Source organism: Crocodylus siamensis, chromosome 12 (genome assembly GCF_052110815.1).
Source record: "Crocodylus siamensis isolate JL-2025a chromosome 12, ASM5211081v1, whole genome shotgun sequence".
Lineage (NCBI taxonomy): Eukaryota > Metazoa > Chordata > Crocodylia > Crocodylidae > Crocodylus > Crocodylus siamensis.
The window spans coordinates 47,996,710-48,016,427 of record NC_143406.1 but is presented as its reverse complement, the minus strand read 5'-3'; the positions used below and the strand labels follow the sequence as shown (position 1 = coordinate 48,016,427).

The 19,718-nt window shown below is 51.1% G+C and overlaps 1 protein-coding gene across 5 annotated transcripts in view; it reads left to right on the top strand.

Moving 5' to 3' along the window:
* CHTF18 (chromosome transmission fidelity factor 18) overlaps positions 1–19,705 on the top strand; it is a 33,337-nt gene extending 13,632 nt beyond the window's left edge. Inside the window, exons 18-22 of one of the 5 annotated variants that reach the window (XM_090023150.1) lie at positions 1,287–1,417; positions 9,897–10,041; positions 14,052–14,183; positions 18,271–18,328; positions 19,398–19,683. In XM_090023150.1, the coding sequence (XP_089879276.1) occupies positions 1,287–1,417; positions 9,897–10,041; positions 14,052–14,183; positions 18,271–18,328; positions 19,398–19,537 (606 nt within the window). In that variant the 3' untranslated portion in view covers positions 19,538–19,683. Of the gene's footprint in view, positions 1–1,286; positions 1,418–8,527; positions 9,870–9,896; positions 10,042–14,051; positions 14,184–18,270; positions 18,329–19,394 lie in introns of those variants that run through there. The other 4 variants (XM_090023149.1, XM_090023151.1, XR_016438624.1 and 1 more) reach the window with 4 other exon arrangements.
* The last annotated feature ends 13 nt before the right edge of the window (positions 19,706–19,718 follow it).

The window sequence follows — 19,718 nt, the reverse complement described above, 5'->3', positions numbered from 1 at the left end:
GCCTCCTGCTGTTTTGCACCACGGGGATCCTTTGTGACATGGGAGAGCCATTTAGTCCCAGGCTTCTGCCCTGGCCCCGGAGCCCATTCCCCTTGTAAGGATTTTTTCGGGGGAGGAAATGGCTGTCTTGCTCCCTGTGGGATGCAGGATGCATCTGCTGGGTGTACCTGGGCTGCAGGTGAGAGGCATCATCCCATCACCTGGCTGTGCCAGGCTTGCTGTCAGCCCTGTCCATCAAAGCTTTATCCCTGGTGACCTTCCCCAGCTCTCAGACTTCAGGGGACAGTTATGTAAAAAGCCTTTTGGGAGAGAGGGCTTGGAACAAAACCCGCTCACTAACCAGTGCTTTGTGGTAAGGCAGTTGCATTTAGTCAAAGCCCTTGGATCTTGAGAGAGGGTTTCTGTCGAGATTTGGCGTTTCTGCTTCAAAATCTCAGCTGCTTGGTTTGTCCCATAGTGCACACGTGTGCAACGTTCAGTGAAGCCTGCGTGCACCGGGGGATACTGATGAGCTGGTTTTGTCTGTAGGGACCACGAGGAGTTAGTCTGAAGGCCTCAGACTACAGTTCCCCTTCCTTGCACTTCACTGTCTGCACCTCTCAAGAGGTCCTTTTGAATGCTTGCTGGTTATCAGCCCTCGCCCCAAAAATGGCTATATTTCAGTGACAGTAGGAAGATGGTGCGACTCCCCCAGCAGAAATATAAGCATCAGTTGCCTAGATGCGGCACGTAGGGATGTTTTGTGGGCTGTGGATCCCAGGCCGTGCTGCCCTGTTACAGCGTACCTGCCCTGTAACCCCCCTGGATTGAAACCAGTGCAGCTGGGCGCTGGGTTCGGCTTCAGCGCTCTGCTCCCGGAGATCAAACGAGGCTTTGCTAGTGGGTGGGGGCTCCCCGGTACATCCCGGCATTAGTGCTTGAGCCTCAGGAAATCCAGCGCTGGCACTGAAGGTTTATTGGCACCTGCCAGAAGCTGAATGAAAGGCCGTGCCCTTTACCCACCACAGCTGTTGCCCTTCTCTGGACTGAGACCTGGGGGGAGAGCAGAGGCCTTTCAGGCCCAGCGCCAAGTGGAAAGGGCCGTCTCTGGTCTCTCCGAGGGCTGTGGAGGTCTTTTCCATTGCAGAGTGGCATGGTGGGGGCTGTCCCCGCTCTGCTACAGGCTTCCCGAATGCCCTTGGGCAAGTCACCCAGCCGCTCCATTCAATAGGGGTAAGAAGCCTTGTGAAGATGGCAGGTGCTTGTGGAAAGGGGGTCACCTTTCGGGCTGTTTCTCTCCTCTGCAGGTGAACACGCAGCTGTACAGCCTCAAGGAGAAGCAGCAGCTGGCCAGCCTGATCAGCACCATGCTGGCCTACAACCTCACCTACCACCAGGAGCGCACGCCGGAGGGGCAGTACATCTACCAGCTCGACCCGTAAGTAGGCAGCGACACGCCGCGAGCAGCTTTGGTGGCATCCGCGTGTCGGAGCGGTTGGCAGAGATGGAAGGTGACATCTTGGAAGGGAACAGAGATGTTCTTGGTGGGCTGCAACTCTGTGGGCTTCGCTGTCCTAAGATGCTGGCGAGTTCAGAAGGCTTGGATAGGGAATCCAGCATCGACACGGCAAATAGAAATATCCAGAGTTTGGGATATTGGCCTCGTGCTGTTTGCCAGCCAGCTCTGGAAGGTAGGTGAAAATGCGTCTCAGCTGTGCCAGTGCCTTCCCCAGGATGACAACTAGTCCCTTTTCTTTCTAACTGTGCCGCTAGAAGGTGTTACGTTCACACTTAGACTGGAAGATGTCCTCCTCGTAGGGCAGAAGTTGCACGAGAACATCCCAAAGTTTAGTAGCCAGTGCCGGGGGCAGGGGAAAAAGGCAAATGGATAATGCTTTCCTATCGGCAGTATAGGACGATTGTGCAGTCGGGAGCTGAGAGGGGAACGGGCCAATCCTTTGTCAGGTTGTGTTTTATTTTTTTGAAAAACAACGTAGCTTTTAACCAAAGTTTCCTGCCTTTTGACAGAAAGGTCAGCACTGTCCCCCAGTGATGGCACAGAGCCATCACTGTTTGGTTTATACCGTGTGTGCTCAAATCCAAGATGAGCTTCTCCCCCACTTAACACGGGGAAATGTCTAAATTTTCCATGCATGGAATCTAATTATAGCCGGTTGTCTTGCATGGAGAGTTGTTTTGGATTCAAGTAAATACGGTAATCAGTACCAGGCTCAGGCTCACTGCAGTATTTGAGGAAAGGGGAAGTGCTTTTAAGTGTTTCCGAGCCCAGGAACAGAAGGCATCCAGGCTGAAATTATCCTGTTGTTTCTCTGCTCGCTGATTTTAAACGCATCACCTACCCACCCGCTCTCCACCCCCTCTTCCTTGCTCTCTGCTCACTAATCAGCCTTGGTTTGATCCTCTTTTACTTTCACCAATCTGGCTTTTTCATTTGTTCATTTCTGTAGCAGGTTTTCTTGGATCTCAAGGTCATGCCCTCTTCCTCCTTGGCAGTGTGTTTCTAAATCGCATGCCCTGCAGTTAACTGTTAATAGGCAAAGGGGAGCGAGCAGCTGTTTGCACTTGATTCCCATTAAAAAAAAACCCCCAAACAATTCCCCAGCAGATGTTTTATCAGTGCTGCCTGGCTATCCCATCTAGTCTAACTGGCATTTGTTAGACTTGTTTGGTTTTAACCTTGATAAAAGAATTGCATCCATTATGGTGGACAGATTAAGAGCGGATGTTGCTTGGAGTCCCGTGAGACGAATGCGGCTGTTAGGGAAGCTGCGGAGCTGAGAACGAGTCTCTGTCTTGCGCCATACAAAAAGGAAAGAAAACCTGTAAGGTAGTAATTAATGGTTATGAGTCAAGTTATAATCAGGAAGACCTGGTTAAATGGAGATCATTTAAGAGCATCATCGGTGTGTCTGGTAGGCTGACTGTAGTGTCATTTGTAGGTCCAAGGTAGCAGCTCTCATGGGTTGTATCGTCCTTCCTTGACAAAACAAGGAGCAATGGGCTCCAGTTGCAGCAAGGGAGGTTTAAGTTGGATATTAGGAAAAACTTTCTCACTGGGAGGGGGGTGAAGCACTGGGACAGGCTCCCCAGAGAGGTGGTGCAGTCTCCATCCTTGGAGGTTTTTAAGACCTGGGTAGACAAAGCCCTGGCTGGGATGATGCAGTTGGGGCTGGCCCTGTTTGGAGCAGGGGGTTGGAGTAGATGTGACCTCCTGAGCGCCCTTCAACCTGAATTTTCTATGATTCCTTGAAATCCCAGTTACTGGCTATTGTCCCAGGCCCTGTATAAACCAACACAAAGAAGGCGCCCACCTCCAGGAGTGTGTATGCTGAGGGCCCTGCCAGATGTTCAAATATAAAGCTGGATAGAAACCAGCTGTGAAGTTGTTACACATTTTCAAGCACTAACTCTGTAGCTGGTGGCCTCTCTTCATAGCTGGGTGGTGTGAGAATTACACTGCATGTATGGCCACTCCAAATTTTACTGCACGATTCAGCCGTTAATTATGTAATATATGCAATATGTCACAGCGGCCTCAGGCCTGTAGACAGCGCTGTAGCCCCAAACCGCTTGCTCCAGCTCCCACGCAGAGGACAACCACTCCCCGGTGTTTCACCTTGGACGTTTTCATGCTTTCAGCTGTTTGGCCAGGTCACAAATACATCTCACGCTAGATGTTCACATTTGATTTGCATTTGTGGCTGACAATGGGTGATTGCAGGAAAAGGTGTCTGCATGCTGGGACGACCACAAGCTTCTTAATGGTTTTTTCTTCTTCTTTTTTTTTGGCACTTTTTTAATCTAACATTTGTACCATGGGTTGAGCAGAGACGAGCCCTGGCTGTGCCAACACCCCTGAGCCGCCTTCATTATTTTTACATTACTTTGAATCAAGATCCATTTGCAAATGATGAGTAGATGATGTGAGCATTGAACAGATGCGAGTATTGTGCGTGGTAGAGGCTTATAAGCACCTCCGCAGAAGGTGTTTGTGCAGGGCCCTGTCCATGGGTATAAGCGATTTTGTGCCAGGTTTCTCGAATAAAGGATTAACCCTTTAGTGAAATGGCTTTTTAAAAAACTTTATTAACCTCTCTTATTGTAAGTGGAACCTGAATGGGAAGCATAACCATGGTTTATGTCTCTGTAGCACCCAGATTGTACCAGTCCTGATCATTAGGGCCCAAGCCTCAGACTGCGATGGGGGCACTCTCCGTCTGGTCGCTGGGCCCTTGACAGAGCCAGGGATTGGACCAGATCCCCTTGCTCCAATCACCAACCAAAATCCTCCTTTGCGGCATTGAGTGGGGGACGGATCTCCGCACGGCCCAAGACGTCACGGGGGGAAGCACGTAGCTTATGAAACCTGACTTCAGTACTTTAATTTCAGAAGCTGGATGAAATTTTGCCCAGTGGGCCGTGCACTTCAGCCAGCTTCGGTCACTTAACAATCCTAGAATCAAAACGAAGGCAAAAAGCATCATCCCGGCAGTGCCCGTGGCCAGCGCAGGCCGGGAGCAAGTTATTTGACTGATGCAGGATGGAGGGTAGGAGCAGATGGGACTTGTGCTCGTTCATCTCTTGGGTGCTTTGGAAAATTTTACTGTACGATTCAGCCGTTAGTTATGTAATATATGCAGTATGTGACATTGTCCCCCAAAATGTCAAAAAGCCCTTCTGCTCCTTCCTTTCTTGCAAACGCGAGGAGTCTGTTTGCAAAGCACTTCCAAGGTTAATTCTGCTGAAACGTCCTGTTGTTCCAAATCCCCTCTATTGAGCTAAGGGGCTTAGTGGCGGTTTTGGATATAAATGCCTTCTGTTTGTGTGTGTATGTTCAGTGGGGCTGGTTGCCCCCCTCCCTCCTCCCAGTTTTGCATCGCTGAGCTGCCTCTTTCCAGGAATGTGCTAATATGTCAGTGATCTCCCACCCTCCCCATGTGACCTCTCAGGGTTTGGGTGCGGGGAGGGGGGCACGATTCCCCCTCTCGAGCGCAGCACGGAGGGAGGGTTTGCATTGTGTTGTCTCGGCACCTGCAAGGTTGTGCGCTGCGCCTTGAGCGGAGGGTGGAGTAGCGAGATGGTTCGTTTGCTGTAATCGGATTAAAGCAGGGAAAGCAGCTGCCTCTGGGGTGTGAAGAGCCGACAGAGGAAGACCCGAAGATGTCGGCCGCTCTCCGTTTGCCCTCGGGTCGCTAGCATGCTGCCCGAGCCGCTGCTCCTATGTTCCAGGCTCGCTGCCACGAGACTCTGTTCATCACCGACTGGGGGGTGCCGCTGGCGATCGCCTTGCTGCTCCTCGGGTTGATCTACCTGTTCATTTACTTGCCGTCCATGCTCCAGCAGTCCACCCTGGACGAGATGGCAAGGAACTTATCGGAGAAGTACAGTCACCATGGCCTGAACCTCGCCAAGCAGTGAAAGACTCCTTCCTCTTGGCGGGGGGCAGGTGGGCTCCTGAACGACGGGTTCGACGTGAGACCACGCTTGATGGAAGCAAGCGGCGGGCGCGGACAGAGAGGGAAAGCTTGGATTGACGGCCGCAAGAAGGAAAACGTGACATACAAGATTTCTTGGGATCCGGTTTCCCGGGACAGGACCCTTGCTGGGATCCTGTTTGCAGACGTTGTGTGTAGCTCTCCCTATGGGTTCCCTCCAGACCCACAGCAGTCCAGTCGCCTTCGCCAAAAAGTTTGCCCGGAGCAATTTTACACCTGGCTGATGAGTTGGTCCGAGGCCGACTCCACATCCCTCCAGAACGGGGCTGGAAGGAGACAACCTCTTGCACTTGGAAGCAGTGATGTTCCCCCAAAACGCACAGCTCAGCTTGGGGACGATAGTTATCTTTCCTTGTGAATTTTTCAGGGGGGTTAAATGCTCAGGCTGCATCTGCATGCTGAGGCTGGTTTCGATCCTAGAGAGGCACAGTGGCTTGAAGGCTGTGTTTGCCCAGTGCAATAAAAAATAGGCTTGGTCACAGATTTGCAGTGTAATGAGCTAATCTGTCCAGGGTCCGTTCCTTGTTTTAAGTGGTCCATGCAGTGTAAAACCAGAAGAGAGACTAATGTGGACTAATGGGGGGGTGTCTGTGTTGCTAGAGGTCTCTTTGTGTAGCTCTGATTGGCATTGTTGGGTTGCACAGCATTGCTCTGGCTGTGCCACTCATTAGTAGCTGAAAATGAGTTTGTAGACTTATTAAAAAGCTCCTGGAGAGGCTTGCTATGGGGTGAGTGATGTCTCTGTTCACCTGCACGCAAAGGAAATCAAATTTTGCTCAACTGGCTGGGGGCTAAAGCCAGTCCCAACGTGTCTTGGTGGTCCACAGCTTTTCCGAAGATTGGGCTCTATTCCCTCTGGTTTGTGGGTGATGCTTGGTGTAACCTCATTGACAGTGATGAGGTTACACCTGGAACAAATTCATCCCCTTGGCTTTTATCTGCTGGGTTTAGTATCAGTGCTATTTCATTACTGACCCTGGATCTAGTCATTATAAAACTTTGTGCTATATACACCTACAGTACTCTCAGTTCATCTCGGGCGTTGGGAATGCATTACACTGTAAAACTATAGGACCTGGACTAAAGCTAAGAGTTGTGCTAATCCATTTTCTGCCTGCAAAGAATTTAATTAAAAGGAAAAATTAACCTGCGTTTTAAATCAAAAACCTGCATTTAATTACAGTGAAACCTTTTGTCAAGGGAGTACCCAAGGGACTGTAAAGCTTTGAATTGGCAAACTAATAAGGGTGAAGCTTAACAGAGGGGGCTCTTCTGATTTTAAGGTAAACTGGAACTGTACTTGGGAACTCGGAGAGTATTTTTCTTGTGGTCTTTTAAGACCAGAAGTCGTCCCTCTGTTTTTTGCATGGGTTTCACTGTATGCGTCTTGTTGCTAGCAAACTCCCTCTGCCATAGATGGGCTTGTATTTATTCCTTAACCTTTGTAGGAGCTGCACACATGGCTTTTTCTGTGGAAAAATGTACAACTTGCTTCCAGCTGTAATGAAATGGTGTCATCCCCACTCCTCCCCTAAAATGAAATGCTGCAAAAAGTGGAAACCCCATGACACGAGCTTGCAGCAGGCATCTGCTTTAATGCTTGGCATTTAAGTTTGAGCCTGGGCTTTTTCTTGGGTTTTCTGCCGTGCACTGATAATTACTCTATCAAACCCTGTGCAAAGTTGTGCAGTGTCCTATTTGCACTCTGGGCTGCACGATGACGTATCGGTGGAAAACCAAGACACCAAGATCTGGTCCCTTCGCTTCTCAGTGGCGACGCCGGTTGTTTTAAGCCGAGGGAGATTCAGATGCGCAGCGAGGTTTGAAATGACCTTTAAAAATGGCACTCGGTTTCTGACGTTGGTTCCCTGCAGATGCTTGTCTTACCCCTTTATTGCTTCTCGTTAAAGGTGGCTGAGTGACCACAGGAAAACGGGAAGGAGCAACTTTCAGTCCCGAACTAGGAAGCTTATCGAATGCGAATAAGACATAAAATAACAGTTAGACGAGGGTGCTAATTGGGTTGCTGAGAGTGGCTTAGGCTGCGTTCCCGGTTTAACTGTACTGGCGACGGCTTTCGTTCAAGCCCGATGTTCAAATCCCATTAAGAATAAAAACTGCTTTGCTTCACTGCGGTGACTCCTGATAGCCGTATCTCCATGACATAAATGATGGGAGGTGGATAGGGTCCGTTCTCTCCGTACTACATAGGGTGCCAGCTAGGATGTTGTGGCAAAAGGCTTCCCCAGCAGCGTCTCTGCAGGTTGCTTTATTAAAACCATTAACTCAGTAGGACACTTTTAATACAAGAGGCAACTTAAAAAAAAAACCCTGCGACACAGCGGGCTGTGCTCCAACATGGGCTGTAGGCCCCGGGGTGACTGTGTCTGCACTGCTTCCTATGCTTGTCTTCTGTATCAAGAGCTTGGTCGACTTAGCTGAGAGTGAATGCACATCTGGCGGGAGCTGGAGGTGGGGGTTAATTTTGGATCGGGTGATACAGCTCTTCGTTGATGTGCAGCTTCCTCGAGAGCCCTTGTGAGGATGAGGAGACCTTAGGGATGTTGCCTTTATTCCCTCCCTTGCTGTAGCCCGATGCCAAGACTTCGTCCTGAATGCATCTGCTCTCTAAATCCATCGATGCCGGCAGTCCTGCATTCGGGCATGTCACTTCAGACATCGTTAAGTCTCAGAGATTTAACTCTTTCAGTCTAGATCCAAAGCCTGGGGCAGTAAATAGGCAGAATCCCACGGGCTTTGGATCAGGCGTTTAAAGCCCCAGCATCAAAGGGAAGACAAGAGATTAACACCCTTCTCCTTGGGGATGTCCTCTACTGCTGTCCCCATCTCCGTTCCCGTTAGATGCACGCTCTGCCTGTAGCGGGATGGGCCGGGCCCTTAAGCTGTAGGAATTATCTGCTCCCCAGTCTCATTGCCATTTTTGTTGCCTAGTTCTCCTCCGCCCGATTCCCTTAATCCATTTAATCCAGGATTTCTCAATGAATAATCTTCTAAAAATATTTTAAACCCAGGGCACCTATTTGGTTGAGCTTCTGCAGCAGCTCGGCGGCAGGGCACTAGAACGAAAGGGAATAAAGGGGTGAATAACTCGGCTATTGGAGGCATCGGCAGAAGGTACGGACCGTGCACAGTCCAGGCATTTTACTGCTTTCAAGGTTTGCTCTCAGCTCAGTGAGGCTGAGTTGGGAGCATGAGATTGAGACATAGTTAGTCCTAAGTAAGATTAAGAGGCAGCTTGATCACTGCAGATAAGTGCCTGCATGGGGAGAGGATATCGGACACTAAAGAGCTCTTTGTTTTAGCAGACAAAAGCATATCGTGACTCAGTGGCTGGAAGCCAAAGCCAGATAAATTCAGACTAGCAATAAGGCATGCGCCTCTGACAGCCGGGGCAATTAACCACTGAAGCCGTTTACCAAGGGACGCCACGGAGGCTGCATTGCTAGGAGCCATTAAGTTGGAATGGGAAGGCTCTTAAGAAGATGCATTTTAGTTCAGCTGCAATTAGCAGGCACGGTACCAGAACGACTAGCTGACGTTCCCGGTCTGCAGCGGGCAGGAAAGTCTCGACGCGGGTTTTAATGGTCCTTTCTGGTGTTACAATCAGTCTCTGGAAAAAGGACAAGCCTGTTTAGAAAGAGAAGCAAGCTGGCGATCTCCAAGTCCTTTAATGCTGTGCAGAACAGTGCACAAAGGACCATTTCGCTGCTGCTGCTCTGGGGTGGATAAAGGGAGTCCTGGCTCTCCCGGGGCCGTCGGTCTGGCTCCCTGGACTACTGTTACACCAGTCGCAATAAATCAAAACTGCAAAAACATGTAGCCCGCCATGAATTTTTAATGGTTTAAAATCCCTTGGATTGATGCTGTTCTGGATGTCTGGCCTGTTATGCCAGGTGACTTCAAAGGTTTTTTGTTTTTTTTTTTCAGAGAGAGAAATCTCAGCACAATCCTGAGAGACAGGTCCATATTTAAGGGTGGGGAAAGTGAGCACAAGGGAAGATTGACCTGTCCACAGTCCCAGAGAGAGGAAATGGGAAGGGATGGAAAGGTCTCCTCGCTCCTGGCCACTTGCCCTGTGATCGCCACACCACGCTCCCTTCCCACGTGTTCTGAAAAGAAAGAGACGGAAGAACAAATGCTCCATAAATCACCATCGGCTGTGATGGAGGCGAAACAAAACCTCCAGATCCATAGTCTTACAGCCCAGCAGACATGCTGAAAAACATAGATATGGGAGACGGGCACCTCATTGCCCTCCGGGCCTCTGCCAGCTGCAGGGCTGAGAGACGCCACCCGCTCGTGTTTGCACAGGGGCCCCATCTCTTTATACTGTGCTTTTCTTTTTCCTCCCCCGACATCCCGCTCTTTCATTCCCTGCAGGAACGTGGAAGATGTCTGTAGGTTCCCAGACCTCCCAGCTCGGAAGCCATTGACTTACCAGGCCAAGCAGCTCATTGCAAGAGAGATAGAGCTGGAAAAGATGCGGAGGACGGAAGCCGTGCTGCAAGCCCGCAATGCCAGCCAGGTGGGCAGGGGACAGCGGAGGTGTGGGGCGGGGGGACAAAGGGAGCGATTGTGGCAGGCTCGTACACCAGGACACGTGGCACGGCGAGGACCGCGGTAGCGGCTGCAGGCTACGCAGACCACAGTGGCAGAGGGAATAGCCTTCGCAAAGTAACTAATGATTTTGGAGGAAAATGCTGCCATGCCGTGGCTGAGGATCAGACCCCAGGACGCATTCTCCATTTGGGCAGGCCCCCAAACCGCTGGTCCCCTTGGGCAGCTTGGGGCAAAGTGGCTTCTCTCTCCCATCTCCTGGCGTTACAGGGATACCTGCAAGCTCTGCCCAGCTTTTCAGCTCAGCAGGGAGCAGGGAGAGGAGGCCTTTCAGCTGGCAGCTTTCCTGCAAAGCAGAGCACAGTCTGAGAGCTTTCGCTCCGCTAATAAAATCCAGGATTAAAATCCCTCCCCCATTGGCACTTGTATCTTCTGCACCAGACTCTCAAGTCTGTCCTTGGCTTAAAGCATGCGCGCCGAGCTAGGGTGGCATTGCCCCGCTATAAATTGCCCTTTAAAAGACGGTGAATTGGGGGGCAGCAGCATGGGTTTAGACCATCTGACTGCAATGGGCACGTTTTGGGTAAGACGCTGACTAGCTTCTTGTCCATGCAGCGAGGGCCCGGCTTCTGCTGGTCCCAGTGCACAGTAACTACCTTGTTATTGCTCATCAAACCCTGCTGCCTGCTCTCTCCCCAAAGCCCTGTGCAGCATGAGGTCACTTTCTCCGTTGCCAAGAGGCAGTGTCTGGGAGGGTAGATCACCTCTCCTTTGCCGCGTGGTAAAAGCGTGCGAGGAGGCTGTCACTACAGAGGAACAAAGCCGTGAAGTCGATCCTAGCTTCCTTTTCAGCAACTGATCCCCGTGCCCATCCCCTGGGCCAGGAGAGCCACAAACTGCTCTGACGCATCCATCCAACGGACCGATTCTTACCGCAGCTGTTCGGACTGGTGCTCTCTTTCGTATGGCATTTTAGGTTTACAACATTCATAAATGAATGCCTCAATCTGATAACCAGTTTGACTGCTTTGGGGGTAGCAGCATGGGTTGATTTTAAATGATCTAATGGGGCAGTCGTTCACAACGTGTTGCACCGGCTGAAAAATCACACCGGGATCGCAAACCAGACTCTCTTCGATTCTCCATTAATGCAGTCAGTGTCCACATTTTTCAGGAAGTGTCTGGATGCGATTCAGGGAGGACCACATCTTTCTTGGTAGGTCAGATCCTGGCCGGGGGATCGCAGGGTTGCTGGCTAGCGCTTTGTTGTCATGAGCTTTGATGGCCTTGATGTGCAAAGGGAAGAGAGATGATGGGGGAGCAGAGGGGAGGGCAAGTTGCCTCCACCCTGCAAAGCACAGAGCACACACCTGGTGTTTGCTGGGAGATGGTTAAGCTTAAAACCTCTTGAATTTGGCTTCTGTGATGGCTGCTTTTTGCCTCCGTAGACGAGAGCTCAGTCGGGCAGTGGCATGAAGGCTCCACTCAAGGCCCCGTGTGCCATGCCCACCCACCAGCCAAGGCTGTCTCCACTTACGACTTGCTGCTCTTTATACATTAGCAGCCCTGAGCTCAGCGGCATTGCCCCAAGACGGCGCCTCCATGGCAGAAAACGGGGATTGTTCTTCTGGAACAAAGACTGAGCCGGGACGGAGCAAAGTGGGGAAGCGAAGAGGCTTTGAAACGGCTTCAGTTAGGCTCATGTAGTTTTAATGACTTTGAGCGGAGCCTTCCCTTGGCACGGCCGTGTGAGATAATTAATCCTTAAGAGCCGCTCCTCGCAGGAGAGGGTGTTTTTTTCAGGGAGCACGGGTGTGGAAACGCGACGGTTTAGAAATCTCGGAAGGGTTCTTGTTTGCCTGGTGGCTCTGGGGACACCCGGGACGTGCAGCAGGCGCTGGGTGAGCTTCAGAGTGGCTGCAAGGAGCAGTAAAAGGAGAGAAGAGACTTGCCAATATATTAGGGGATGGATGGATAAATGGATAGATTTGTCTGTATATCTGTCAAGACACATATACTATCAGGATAGACAGGCAGACAGACAGACCTATCTATCTGTCTGGTTGTCTATCAGGACATATATACTGTCAAGATCGATCTATCTATCTATCTATCCTGACAATATATATATATCTGTCTTGACAGATATACAGGCAATATCTATATGTCGAGACATATACTGTCTAGACAGACAGACAAATCTATCTATCTGTCTATCAGTCTATCCTGGCAGTATATGTATATCTGTCTTGATAGCTATATAGACAATATCTATCTATATGTCGAGACATATATACTGTCTAGATAGATAGGTATGTCTGTATATCTGTCAAGACATATATACTGTCAGGATAGATGTATAGACAGTTATATCTGTCCGTCTGTCAAGATGTATATACTGTCAAGATAGCTAGGCAGACAAATCTATCTATCTGTCTATTCTGACAGTATATATATGTGTCTTGATAGCTATATAGACAATATCTATATATGTCAAGATATACTGTCAAGATAGATATTGTCTATATAGCTGTCAAGACACATCTATCTATCTATAGATAGATAGATAGAGATATATGTCTGTCTATATGTCAAGATATACATACTGTCAAGATAGATAGATAGATATTTTTAATGGGGATAAATCGCAGCTCTGCAGTGAGGTCACCCGTCTGGCTTCCAGGTGGGAGATAGCAGTGGGTCTCACCTGAGCTCAGGTACGGCCTGATTCCCAGTGGGACTTCATGAGGGAGAGATTCACGGGCCCAAAGAGCTGTTGACTTGCAATGGGGAGCAGGCCCCTAGCAGGCCTCCATGCTGTTGAATACCCCTCTCCTTCCATTCCTACCAGAGACTTGACATGTGGCAACAAGGAAATAGAAGAGATAGACAAGACAAGCAGCTATTTCCTGTGGGGGGAGGACAGCTGGATCTTGAGGTTTGCCAGAGGTTGGGGACATGGGTGAGCAAGGGAAGGCTCCCACATAGTTTCATCTGCTGCCTTCATCATGCTGGACTGCCTGGCAGAGCTGCTGGAAGGAGGGGAGGAAGCTCTGGTCTTGGGATGAGACCCCTCGTCGGGAGAGTTTGAGCTGTCATGCACCGGGATATGTGATGGGGGTGTAGTTATGTCACCTATACCAAGAACTTTGCTTATCCCCTCCGTGAAAGGCCTGTTCTCCACTTCTGTAATGTCCAGGCTTTGGAGTGGGGGGAAAGGAAAAGGCTCTCAAGGGAAAACCCTTCTAGGCTTGCAGGCTTAACTGGAAGTGTGTCCCTGGAGGCAGATTGCTCTCCCTCCACTGTAGACCCCTCTCTGACAGCGGGCTGCACCGAATAAACATTGACCTGCAGTGCAATATGATGGAGGAGGGAAAGAAAGGTGAAAACCCATGTGTTTCCCATTTTTGTCCCACTTCCCAAGCAAGTAAAATCCCTTGGTGAGTCTTGAAGGGACCTTCAGGCCTTTATGTGGGGGGAGTGAGTTCAACAGCCAGGCAAAGCCAGCTAAAACCAGACCTTGATTTCAAAGCCAGTAAGGACTTGTTACAGCCTGACATCCCTGGTAGCACCGCTCAGGTCTGGGACCCACAGTTTTGGCCCTGTAAAGCCCCTGCCCTGAAGAGCTGGCAGTCGAATTAGACCTGGCAAGCAAAAAGGTAGGAGCCACCAGAGAGGTGAAGTGACTTACTGGAGGTCATCCCCATCGATCCGTGGTCGAGTCAGGGTTGGACTCCCTTGACTTGGACTGCAGTATCCCGTCCACCAAATGACCTAATAAGCTGATGATATTTGAACCTTGAGACCCCGCATGAGCTAGATCTGGATGGCAGCTGGGGGACCTTTGAAAGCACGCACTAAAAATTAGTGGTGAAACAACATCGTTCCCAGGCAGGGGCTTCCCAGGCCAAGACTCCTGGCAAAGGAGGCGTTGCAGATGCAACGTGTGTCATCCAAATAAACCCTCTCTCTTGACAGGACCCTGAAGGCAACCCAGGTAAAACGGAAGAGAAGCCGGGTGCGAAGGTCGAGACGGGCAAGGCCAGCGGCATCCGCAACCACGAGCAGCGTCTGGAGCACATCATGAAGAACGCCGTGTTCGATGAGAAGGTGAGGAGGAAACCATTGCGAGGAGGCCGCGGTGTCCCGGGCTGGGTTGGACCCTGGGGGCTGTTTCCAATTTGGGGTCAGCCGTGCAAGTCCAGCCTGGATGCAACGGTTTTCATCTGGCCTTGAAGGGAGATGTGGAAGAAATGTTTCCAGCCACTGTCTCATTGGCACGTGGTTTTCCCAGTGTTCAAATAACCACCATTGTCTTCTGCTCTTTAAAAACATCATGCCTAGCATGGGTTTTTTTGATGGCACTCCAGTCCCCTTCCTTGCGGCTGCCCTCTGCCCGTGATGCCGTGGGTTCAAGCCCTGCGGTAGGACATAGGGAGATGCTCTGTGGCAGGAAGATGCTAAACCAGCACCTCCATGTGCGACTGACTGTCCAGATGGAGGATGAAGAGCTCACAGCTCCTCTTGGAAAGCCATGATGTCCCAGGCAGCCTCCCACAGCAAGACGTGCTGGCTTTGCATATCTCTATGCCACATTTGAGACATGCCACCTGTGCTGGGGGTGTAGTTACTCTTGCACTTCTTCCTTCTTTGCTCTCTGCCCCTTCTCCAAAAGCATTGAAATACCACGAAGCAGTTGCTGCAGAAAGAGTCCAAAAGTCTTATACCGAGCTGCCGTTGTTTCTAACTCTGTGCTGCTTTTCAGCCCTCTTAGGCCAGGTCTTTTGATGACGGGACCTAACAGGGCTCAGCCGCGTTCATGCGAGTGATGATAATATAAAACTAGCCGCAATGCTCAGCCCTGGGTTTGCAAGGCCTGGGAGAGCTCGGAGGGGCAGGAACGTGGGAAGGAAAGCAGCATTGCCCCCGTTTCTGTGCACTCAGCAAACGCGCTCCGATTCTGCTGCAGAGAAGTAGCTAAGAAACCTTGTGCTCCCTCCTCTGTTCGAATGGGCTTTGGGATTTGAACATCCTGGGAGCCATTAAAAAATAAACAGCACACATCCGAGGGGTCGACCGCAGTCGCTGCTGCTGATACCCAGCTAAGCCTGCCGTCACGGAGGTGGCAGATGTTGGGATGCTGCTGCTTTTAATGCTGATTACATAACCCTGCATTAAACGGCTGTGGCGGGCTGTGATCCGTGCTTAAAACTGCTCGCTCGGCTACTCTGGGCAGGCTGCAGCAGCGCTGGGGTGGGGTGGGGGGGCTTCGATTTTGGATCTGGACGCTGCCGGCATTGGGGAGGGGAAGGGGCCAACCTCACGAGGGTAGCAAAGAGCTCTTTTGCAAAGGGCGTTGTGGGGGGGGAGCGGAGAAAGGGGGTGAAAACGGTTATTTATAGTCCTCCCTTTGTCTCTGCAAAAAGGGATTGGATGCTGCGCTTCCCTGAAATGCCGTGGTGGTTTTTATAGCGCCTAGAACAGTCCCTATTAAATATTGATGGCAGAATTGCCTCCTCTACAGCAGATGCAGCATTAGCAATATTTATCACCCGGAGGCAAAGCCTTCAGCTGATGTCGGGCTCGGTGGAGGCCGGCGGGGTTGGGGCCTTGATCGCCGGAGGCGAGGCTGCGTGCGGGACCCCGGAGACCAAGGGGGGCTTTGCCTCTTCAGCTCCCATCCATCCAGCCTGTGTCCCACCTGGTCCAGGGGGTAAGTCCTGTTACAGACAGGCCCCAGGGGCAGGGGAAGATGCTGGGAATTGCCTGGGGTCGCACAGGGAGTCTAGCCTCTCGCCCGCATGGAGTGAACCCCTGTTTGCAGAGCCGATGGGGTCCTAGAGCACCTGGGCCCTGACCCACAGGCTATTTGGCCCAACCAGTGCTACGACTAGCCAAACTGGGGGCCATTTACAGTTGGCATGACCCCCTTCTGTTGGGAGCTGAGCCACGGTTGAATTCCCCGAGGCCTTCGAGGAGCCAGCTTTGGGTGGCGAGGGTGTCTTGATGTCTGAAATCAAGGACTCTGCGAGGGATCAGGAAATGAACGTACAACTTCCCACCAGGCTCCAGAGCCCTCCGGCTCCTGGGTAGCGAGCAGAGCAGCGCTGCTAGCCGCAGCTCATCCCGTAGGTCGTTACATGCCCGTAATCCCACCCAGGAGAAATCAGGTTAATGGCAGATGCAACACGTGAGCCCAGGAAAAGGCGATGGCTGCAGCTGCCTTGTTTGAAAGTACAAGGATTGACCCAGGAGCATCGTGCCTTGGGTTCTCCCGTCCTCGTGTCCACACCAGAGTCGGGCCGATTGCCACAGCAAGGCCTGGCTGTTCTCGCTACGCCCTGGAAATCCAGCTGCGAGTTACTGGATTGTAGGCGATAGCAAAGGAAAGGTCCATGGACCAGCCTGTGCTTGCTTGTTTGACACGGTGCACTGCGCTTCAGGGCCCTGGGGAACTGCTGGAGGTACGTGATGCCTAAATAACCACTGCAGCCAAGATCCTCCTAATCCCAGATGCACCGTGCCCTGTCGGACCCAAGGCTGAGCCGCACCGGCAGGGCTTGGTCCATCGCATCCAGGGTTGCAGACTCTCGTCCTTTAAAAGCCCCAACTACAGTAAAAATGCAACAGAGCACGGGCACCAGAGCTTGCTTTGAACAGTTGCCTTGCTGTGCCCTGTCTCTGTTCCTGCCGGTCTCTTTTGGTCGTTTAATCATGAAACCTGCTTGTTTTAGCTGGGCATCCGAGCTTGAAGGGGTTGGCACGTTGGGGGTGTTTCCAGGCGCTCGAGGAGGGGTGAGCTCCTTGCTGAGGACACAGTGTCTCACCCCCCACCCACATCCCCTTCTGCTTTTGCTTTGCTTCCTCAGCGGTTGTCTCTAGGAGAGACGCGGGGGTTGTGAAGCCTGGCGAGCTGTGGTGCTGCCGTGCAAAGCGCAGCACGGGCCTCGAGGGGAGTGGGGAGCTCGGTGTGCGCTCACGGAGCTGAGACTGGCCCAGCGATGCTGGTCCGAAGCAGCTGGTCTTCCCCAAGGAAGGGTGCCTCATCTCACGTCTGCTTTTACGGCTCCTTCTCAGGCCAGTGCATGCAGATGTCAGCCCACAGCTGGCAAGGAAGGCCATCCCGTGTCTGCGCGGGGGCTGGAGCCAGCCTGGCCGCGCTGCGATCCTCCAGCTAGCTGTGCTGCAGCAGCCTTTGGGTCCAATTCTGCCAGGTGGTGTCCGAAGCCCCTTTCCTCCTCCTTCCCAGTGATCGCACCACACTTGCAGGGCACCTGCATTCACTTGCCCAGGCTGGGGTTGCCCCACTGGCGGTCCGGAAACTAGAACAAGAGAAACCCATGTGCCTTGGCGCGCTCCAGGGCCCTTGCTCCCATCTGCTCTTTTTGTTGCACTGAACATCATTCATTTTCGGCTGGAGATAACAGACTTTTTGGCCCACCTGGGACTACGAAGCAAATCCGAGCATCCTTTAGCTGCCTGGCATTCGGGCTTCCCCAGCAAAGTGTGTGCTAGCGCCCCATGGCTGCACAGCAGCACGGTTTGTAGAGAGGCTAACTGATGGGATGAGTGTGATCCAGCCTCCAGCAAAATTGTGTGCGTGTGTGTGCGTACGATTCTCCACCTGGTTATGCAAATCAGCGTTTCTCACCCCTTGGGTCACAACCCAAAAGCGGGTTGCAAGAATATATGAAAGGGTCACAAGCACACTTTAAAAATGGATTCTCCTTTAAAAGTGTGGGGAACTGAGGGGTTTCCCTTGCAGGCTGGCGGTGTTTCGGGCTGCTTGAGGCCCTCCCCATACTCCATGCTCCCCCCGGGAGTCGGATTCAGGGCCAGGGGGGCTGTTTTTTACTTACACGATTTCCTGGGTTGGGACTGGCCACCTTCCTACTGACTAGTTTTTTCTAGTAACCAACTAAGCCTCCCTTGCTGCAGCCTGAGTCCAAATCTGTGTTGGCAGAAAAGTAGGATGAAAGGAGATGATCGTTTCTGTTCATAAACTCTAGATTGTGTTAAAAAGAAAGTTTGCAGAGTTGGGCGTCTGATGTCATCTAGCAGGAGGGTAATACCTAACGCTGCCTACATGTCCTGGCACAACGGATTAGTTTTCCTTGTGTGAGCCTTCTCCTTCTAGCGCTTATAGGAGAGAGTGTGAAATGATCATGTTGGTATCTTGTTTTATTCCTTCTGGCAGCCGGCAACTGATTTCTTTGGGCGGCAAATCATCAAGAAACGGGTTTCTCCATCAGCAGGTATGTGCAGAGGAGACCGTATTTAAACGGGGAGGGTGGGAGGATGCCAGGAGCATGGCGTGGCTTTTTGCCGTAGAAAGGCGGTCTATTTTGTGTGGTTCCGGGTTACTAAAACTGATTCATCAAAAGGGCGGCAATTAGCAATTAACTCGGCCTGTTCTGGAAGGAATATATGTATGTGGAAGGGTGCGATGGATACTTAGGGGTCGTTGAGTTAATCCGGCTCTCTGCTTGGAGCAGAAAAGGCAATCGTGATTAGTTACGTTATGGAAGCACCCATAACGAACAGGGTCATAAAGAGCTGCAGCTCTGTTGTGGCAAACTTTTCAGGTACATGTTACTTAGCAAATGAAATTAGACAGGGGCTTCGGTGTTTGCAGAGCTGTGACGTTTCAAATAGGCAGTGCTGGTCCAAGAAGTGCTCGCCCCCAGCTACAGCAAATTGTCTACGAGACGAAGCATTCAGGACTCACGGTAGAGGTGATCTCTGTCATTAGACCAACTCGATTTGTGCAAAAACAGTTCTTTAATTGCAAGCTTTCAGGCGCAGAAAGATGAATACATCCTGATTACCAAGAAACGACTTCAAGGTAAAGACACTATCCCAGCATTTCTCTGAACCTGATCTGCATATAAAATGAACTTTTCAAAACAGGAGACTTCTACCACCTTCAGATCGTCTATGAAATGTGAATTTTCATTTCTACCCAGGACAACTTTTACAGCCTTTTCTCTGATGCCTGATGGAAGGGTGTTTGCGCCCGAAAGCTTGCAATTCAAGAATTTTTTTTTTTTTTTTTTTTTTGCAATAATCGGGTTGGTCGAATAAAAGAGATTACCTCTACCGCAAGACCTGAATGCTTTTTTCCTCTAGACCCATACGGCTGCAATCTGGATACCTTATCTATGGGACCACATATGTAGCAAGGCAACAGTCCCTATGGGATCCCTTGCCTCTGTTACTTCCTCAAAGGTCCGTGACCTAGGCTAACGATTCCCACCCTGCTTTAGTCCCTGAATTTAATCATGATACGGTTTCTTCTCCCCTCCCACCCTCCCTGCCTAGCAGCAGCCAGTCCAGCATCGCAGCAGGACTCTGTCGAGAAGCAGATCGGGAAGGCCGTCGGGAAGAGCGACGTGTGGTTCAGATTTAACGAGGGCGTTTCGAACGCCGTCAGGCGCAATCTTTACATTAAGGACTTGCTCTAGCGAGAAGCCATGAAACCGAGGAAATGACACGTTGCAGAACGGAAAGAAAAACCTGCCTCAGCTCCCCGCCTGCTACGTGGAGCTCGTGAGGATGAGCCTCCTTACTTTGTTACCCCGCCGTTGTTGGTTTTTTTGTAAAATATGAACAAAATAAAAGTTAAAAAAAAAAAACCCCAGTGAA